Source organism: Sander lucioperca, chromosome 15 (genome assembly GCF_008315115.2).
Source record: "Sander lucioperca isolate FBNREF2018 chromosome 15, SLUC_FBN_1.2, whole genome shotgun sequence".
In the NCBI taxonomy this organism is placed as follows: domain Eukaryota; kingdom Metazoa; phylum Chordata; class Actinopteri; order Perciformes; family Percidae; genus Sander; species Sander lucioperca.
Genome location: NC_050187.1, coordinates 33,904,518 through 33,912,017, shown reverse-complemented (window position 1 = coordinate 33,912,017; position 7,500 = coordinate 33,904,518). Strand labels below are relative to the sequence as shown.

The 7,500-nt window shown below is 46.4% G+C and overlaps 2 protein-coding genes across 2 annotated transcripts in view; both read right to left on the bottom strand.

Annotated features, from left to right (window-relative positions):
- LOC116034480 (acetyl-coenzyme A synthetase 2-like, mitochondrial) overlaps positions 1-7,500 on the bottom strand; it is a 575,508-nt gene that overhangs the window by 203,998 nt on the left and 364,010 nt on the right. The window lies entirely within an intron of this gene.
- Positions 1-7,500, bottom strand: part of LOC116052845 (ectonucleoside triphosphate diphosphohydrolase 6) — a 26,268-nt gene that overhangs the window by 15,906 nt on the left and 2,862 nt on the right. The window contains 3 exon segments of the mRNA XM_035992256.1: positions 2,094-2,169; positions 3,629-3,772; positions 4,026-4,102. Of these exon segments, the coding sequence (XP_035848149.1) occupies positions 2,094-2,169; positions 3,629-3,772; positions 4,026-4,102 (297 nt within the window).

Sequence of the window (7,500 nt, the reverse complement as noted above, 5' to 3'; positions counted from 1 at the left end):
ACATCACCATATGTCAGACTGACCTGCTGGTCGCCGGTCATGGCCGAGCACGTGAAAACCGGCCAATTCTGGTCACCGGCCGCTCTATCGGTGCATCTCTAATACAGATGTATATTGCTCCTAAACGCCCTTCTTTTGTTTAACTGCTCGTAATTTCGTATTTTATTCTCTTCTTAGTATGTTTTTTTTTTTCCTTCTTTTTGCCACTTTGAAGCACCCCATGTTCTGTTCATATTTGTATATTTAAAAAAACAAAAAATTGTAAAGATGAATCACTGTATATTTCTATCAAACTATGCACCAAAAGCACCACTAAAACAGAATATGTTTACGTTGGTCTGAATCAGACCTCCATCGACACGTCTTCAACTTGTGCAAAATGCAGCTGCTCGCTTTTTAACAAACACATCTAGACGTGCACATATCACTCCTGTTCTCTACACCCTTCATTGGCTCCCTGTGCGTTTTAGAAATCGATTTTAAGATTTTATTGTTTGCTTTCAAGGCCTTAAATGGTCTGGCCCCGGAGTATTTGTCCGAAATTTTAACTTTGCGGGAGCACAACCGGTCATTGCGGTCTTCAAACCAGCGACTTTTAGAAGTGCCAAGGTCTAGATGTAAACGGTGGGGTGACCAGGCTTTTGCAGTTGCTGCTCCGAGACTCTGGAACAAGTTACCCCCTGATATCCGCACTATTACAGATGGAGCTCTTTTTAGGTCCAAACTTAAAACGCATCTGTTTAGTCTGGCTTTTAATACGTAGCAGTGGTGTGACGATTTCATTCTTCTGTTTCTCTGTAACTATTTCTGATTTTACATGTTCTTTCTTTATGATATGTATATGTATATGTATATGTATGATATGTGTTTTTATTCTTGGTTTCGATGTTAAGCACTTTGGATACCTGCTGGTTGCTGTAAAGCGCTATATAAATAAAGTTTGATTGATTGATTGATGTTACATTTTAATGTGCAGTTTTCTACTGATATTTTCTTATAACTAACACAAAAAACATATGAGCGTCTATCGCGAAATGTCGCAGCCTTTCACGATGTTTTATTGCGGCAGCTGATATTGCGATGACGATAAAGAAACGATATATTGTGCAGCCCTATTCAGCATAATACTGGTTCGTGTGTCTGTCTCTTCAGGTTCAAGAAAAATCTTGTTTTTGTGAGTCTGCGTTGAAGCGTTTGGTTGTGGCGGCACGGCGAACTTCAATGTTACGCCATGAAAGAGGAAGTTAATGTAACTTGAATTGTCCAATCTGCCCCAATTTTTTCATGTAGTATGACAGTCTAACGTTAGACCCAGCAGCAGTGGGTCAGCAGACCGCTAACGTTAGACCCAGCAGCAGTGGGTCAGCAGACCGCTAACGTTAGACCCAGCAGCAGTGGGTCAGCAGACCGCTAACGTTAGACCCAGCAGCAGTGGGTCAGTGGACCGCTAACGTTAGACCCAGCAGCAGTGGGTCAGCGGACCGCTAACGTTAGACCCAGCAGCAGTGGGTCAGCAGACCGCTAACATTAGACCCAGCAGCAGTGGGTCAGCAGACCGCTAACATTAGACCCAGCAGCAGTGGGTCAGCGGACCGCTAACGTTAGACCCAGCAGCAGTGGGTCAGCAGACCGCTAACATTAGACCCAGCAGCAGTGGGTCAGCAGACCGCTAACATTAGACCCAGCCCGCTGTTCAGCTCATTCTCTGTAACTGATGCAGCATGAAAGCACGGCGGAACCAGCAAGCCAGCCAGCCGGTGTTACTTGGCTAACGTTAGCTTGCTAACTCCACCTTAACGTTACCCCCTTGCCACATCGTTCACAGAAAACGAGCCGAATAAAGCTGTCACTCGTGGCGATAGCAGTGTGCTTTGTGTGGATGAAGCATGAAGTTGACTCATTTAGCGGCAGGCTCTCTGCCTCATAACATTACTACTCCGCCGCTCGTTTGTCCGTTACTGCGTAACCACAGCGCTGCGACTTGCCGGAAGTCGGCTTATTATCTGAAATGTATACTTTACCATAGCAATGGTACACATAAAAATGCCTTTCAATCCATTTTATTTCTATGGTTTGCACACAGAGGTCGATACCTTCATCAGTGCCGTCCATGATTGATACGCTGTCGTCTCTGGACAGGAAGGGAGACTCCACAAACAGCGCCCTCACCTGGACACAAAGGGAAGCACACGGTGTAAACTTTAAGGAGCTTTTGAGACTGAACATCAAGAGACACTTTGTTAAATTCAGTGATTCCTTCAGGATTTTTTTAGCAGTGGGGGCAGGTCTGACCCAACAACCCACACTTAGAACGGACCCACCGCGGGTGACGTTTTTGGTGGAGCTGTTCGTTTAATAGTCGACTCGGAAGAAAGTGAACGTTTGTATGTGGAGTTAAACTGGACGGGCCCATTAACCTCTGAATAGTTCTACTTGTTAAATTGCAATGTGGGGGGTGCATTATGTCGGCAGGATAATTTAAAAGGCAACCACGACTACATTTTTTGTACAGCCCTATTTCTGATACCGTGGTGGCAGAAATGTTGCCATGGTGGGCCGCCACAACAAAATCAACAGAGGGAACACTGTAAATTAACATAATAAGGGCGCCCGGTTAGCTCAGTTGGTAGAGCGAGCGCCCATATATAGAGGGTTATCCTCGACGCAGCGGCCATGGGTTCGACTCTGACCTGCAGCCCTTTGCTGCATGTCATTCCCCCCTCTCTCCTCTTTCATGTCTTCAGCTGTCCTGTCAAAATAAAGGCCTAAAATGCCCAAATAAGAAACGTCAGAGTTACAGCGGAGTTTGTGCAGAATAAAAAGACAAAATGCACAAAAAATAACTTAGAGGCTCATTGAAGGCTAGCTGAATCTAAACTGTCTCCCATAAAGCGATGAGGTGCATGACATATGTGTGTGTTAATGTGTCATCGTTATATTTTAATATAATAATATTTTAATATCATGTCTGTGTGTGTAATCAGCTCTGTGTTCGGCTGATTCAGGAACAGCAAAGCTGCAGATTAAATCTCATTCTGGCTCGCTGCTGTAGTCCTGTTATTACTGATTACTTAACAGCTTTAATAGACACTCTCTCTTTGGAAATTGTGAAGAGTGTTGAGAGAAATGCCTGAATATTTTGAGAAAAAAGGAGTGTGTGTGTGTGTGTGTGTCTGCATGTGTGTGCATGCGTCTGTGTGTGTGTGTCTGTCTGTCTGTGTGTATGTATGTGTGTATTGTGCGTCTGTGCGCGTGTGTGTGTGTCTCTGTGTGCGTGCATGCGTCTGTGTGTGTGTGTGTGTCTGTCTGTCTGTCTGCGTGCGTGTTTGTGTGCGTGCGTCTGTCTGCGTGCGTGCACATCTGTGTGTGTGTGTGTGTCTGCGTGCGTCTGTCTGTGCCTCTGTGTGTGTGTGTGTGTATGTGTGTGTGTGCCTGTATGTGTGTGTGTGTGTGTGTGTGTGTCTGCATGCGTCTTTGTGTGTGTGTCTGTCTGTGTGTATGTATGTGTGTATTGTGCATCTGTGTGTGTGTCTCTGTGTGTCTGCGTGCGTGCATGCGTCTGTGTGTGTGTGTGTCTGCGTGTGTGCGTCTGTCTGTCTGTGTGTGTGTGTGTGTGTGTGTGTCTCACCGTGTCCAGCAGGTGTTTGGCCTTGTCTCCTGGCAGCAGGCGGAGGCCGGCGGTGGCCTTAAGGACCACGGGGGTGGCATTCCAGATGGAGAGGGGGATGCTGGATTTTGCCACCTCCAGAAGCTCCAGGATTCCTGCTGTGCACTGGAGACACGGGAGGAGACACGGGAGGAGACACGGGAGGAGACACGGGAGGAGACACGAGAGGAGACACGAGAGGAGACACAGAAGACGTCAGCGACAGGAAGTCACTGGACCAACTGAACTATCTCTGGATTCCTCTGATACTGAAGAAAGGTTAATAACAAGTTCTGCAGCCTTTTTTCTTCTGTGAAAACAGTCTAAATATTTTATGAAAAATTCTGAAAATAATCATAGCTGCAGCCTTAGAACCGACCTTCTGTGGATCATCAGCGTACGCAGACAGTCCAGGTTTGATGGCTCTGAAGGTCTCGTGGGCCAGTTTGGGAGCTTCTGCAGCGAATAAGAGACAGAAAACACTCTGATCCATATATCTGACATAAAGAGATAAGAAATACCACCAAGTCCTGGAGCTGCTGGCTTTTACAACCACATCTAATTCAATTCTGTTTCTAACTGTGGGGTGTGTGTCTGTGTGTGTCTGTGTGTGTGTGTCTCTGTGTGTGTGTGTGTGTGTGTGTGTGTGTGTGTGTGTGTCTGTGTGTGTGCGTGCAGGCGTGTGTGTGTGTGTGTGTGTGTGTGTCTCTGTGTCTGTGTGTGTGTGTGTCTGTGTGTGTCTGTGTGTGTGTGTGTGGGTGTCTCTGTGTCTGTGTGTGTGTGTGTGTCTCTCTGTGTGTGTGTGTGTGTGTGTGTGTGTGTGTGTGCAGGCGTGTGTGTGTGTGTCTGTGTGTGTGTGTGTGTGTGTCTCTGTGTGTGTGTGTGTGTGTGTCTGTGTGTGTGTGTGTGTCTGTGTGTGTGTGTGTGTGTCTCTGTCTGTCTTTCTCTCTGTGTGTGTGTGTGTGTGTGTGTGTGTGTGTGTGTGTGTGTGTGTGTGTGTGTGTGTGTGTGTGTGTGTGTGTGTGTGTGTGTGTGTGTGTGTGTGTCCAGCAGGCGTTTGGCCCTATCTAATTTAATTCGGTGTTTTTAACTGGCTGACCCTGGACCGGTGCCTACATTTGAGCTGTCGTTAAGCTCTTAACGACAATCCCGGTCTGTATAACTAACAGGTGCTGCCATTAGTCCCGTTAGCTCTGATGCTAACAAAGGAGCCAAAACAGCACTCAGCCTGCGTGGTTTAGCTTAAGCAGTTAAATGCGATAATGAAGGCATTTGGCCGAACGCTGCAGGAAACTTTCTCTAAGCCTAATAAACCAAAAAAAGCTCTAAAACGCACTAATGAGTTTGTGACCATTTGGACTCTGGCAGCGGGACTTACAGGCCCAAAAGCTCCTCTTGTCTGCCGGGATTCACATCTGGTAATTAATGTTTTGGGGCCAACGTGTGGGTTTTAAATACTCTAAGAGCAGTTCACTAAGGGCCTGAATACAGAGGTTTAACTTCCAAACAACCTATATATCAGCCAGGGATGCACCGAATCCAGGATTCAGCTTCAGATTCGGCTGAATATTGGGCTTTTGACGGGGTTGGGTTTCTGCCGAACCGAACCCTACGCTTGCCACGCTGGTCGACGTAACGACGGCGCCGTTGATTACGGCAGGGCTTGACATTAACTTTTTGAGGCACTTGTTCTTTGGACAAGTACATTTACATTTCACTTGTCCATGCACAAAAGTCACATGTCCGGGTAAAGATTTATCATTTTATGTAAAAAATAAAAATGGTGTTTTTGCTAATACAGAATTCGAACAAACCGTTGAAAGCATCCAAACACTATCAGCATTAATACAATTCAGTTGCAACAGCAGAAACAAGAATAGATTTCCCTTTCAACAAGAAAAAAGGATCTCCCGACTCCACGCCGGTGTGCAGAAGTTAATATATTGAGATTCTAAGTCAATATTTTAAAGTTTATCATTACTTTCAGATTCCTAGTCAATATTCTGAGTTACTAAGTCAATATTTTTGAGATACTAAGTCGATACTTTGAGATACTAAGCCAATATATTGAGATTGTAAGTCAATATTTTAAATGTTCTCATTGCTTTGAGATTCTTAGTTTATATTCTGAGATACTGAGTCAATATATTCAGATACTAAGTCAATATTTTGACCAGAGGTAGTGGTGACTTGAACTTTTTTTGTAGACATAACAATGGATTTTGCCACTAAATGTTGGTGTTAACTTTTCTTTTTTACTTTTTTTTTTTTTTAATACAATTTCACTAATATCTACCCAGCAGAGGCTGATTTACCGAAGGGATCCTTTAAAAGGTGTAGCTACTTTACAGTTGATTATTACCTGATATTTAATCTGGCAAGCGACGGACAAACGAGCGGCAGAGTAGTAACGTTACGAGGCAGAGAGCCGGCCGCTAAATGAGTCAAATTAACTTCATGCTTCATCCACACAACGCACACTGCCATCGCCACGAGTGACAAATGTATTTGGCTCGTTTTCTGTGAATGATGTGGCGAGGAGGTAACGTTAAGGTGGAGTTAGCAAGCTAATTTTAGCCAACTAACACCGGTTGGTTCCGCCGTGCTTTCATGCTGCATCGCTTACAGAGAATGAGCTGAACAGCGGGCTGGGTCTAACGTTAGCAGTCTGTTGACCCACTGCTGCTGGGTCTAACGTTAGCGGTCTGTTGACCCACTGCTGCTGGGTCTAACGTTAGCGGTCTGTTGACCCACTGCTGCTGGGTCTAACGTTAGCGGTCCGCTGACCCACTGCTGCTGGGTCTAACGTTAGCGGTCCGCTGACCCACTGCTGCTGGGTCTAACGTTAGCGGTCCGCTGACCCACTGCTGCTGGGTCTAACGTTAGCGGTCTGCTGACCCACTGCTGCTGGGTCTAACGTTAGCGGTCTGCTGACCCACTGCTGCTGGGTCTAACGTTAGCGGTCTGCTGACCCACTGCTGCTGGGTCTAACGTTAGCGGTCTGTTGACCCACTGCTGCTGGGTCTAACGTTAGCGGTCCGCTGACCCACTGCTGCTGGGTCTAACGTTAGCGGTCCGCTGACCCACTGCTGCTGGGTCTAACGTTAGCGGTCCGCTGACCCACTGCTGCTGGGTCTAACGTTAGCGGTCCGCTGACCCACTGCTGCTGGGTCTAACGTTAGCGGTCTGCTGACCCACTGCTGCTGGGTCTAACGTTAGCGGTCTGCTGACCCACTGCTGCTGGGTCTAACGTTAGCGGTCTGCTGACCCACTGCTGCTGGGTCTAACGTTAGCGGTCTGCTGACCCACTGCTGCTGGGTCTAACGTTAGCGGTCTGCTGACCCACTGCTGCTGGGTCTAACGTTAGCGGTCTGCTGACCCACTGCTGCTGGGTCCGCTGTGTATTATGTATTTGTTTGAAATCGGTAACATAGACGTAATAAGTGGCACATAACGTGAAGTAACATGGCATTTTAGTTTGTTTGAGTTTTAACTTGTCCAGTGGGGCAAGTCAATTTCTCTTCCACTTGCCCTACAAAAAATCCACTTGTCCCGGACAATCAGACAAGTCTTAATGACGGCGCCGTTGATTACGGGAAGGTGTTTACGTAGGTGGAGCGTTCAATGCAGTAGGCTGTGAGAAAGTGGAAATGGAACTGGTGAGCAGAAAAAGTGTAGTTTGGCAGAACTTTCAGTCAAAAGAAGACCATTCAAGTCCAGCTACATGTTCAATTAACAATGCTGATTAGTCTGGTGGTGGCGAGGATCCTAAACTATACACAACATCACCGCTGTTACAACATCTGGTATCAAACATCTGGAAGAATACGAGTTGTGATGAAGGAATCTACAGA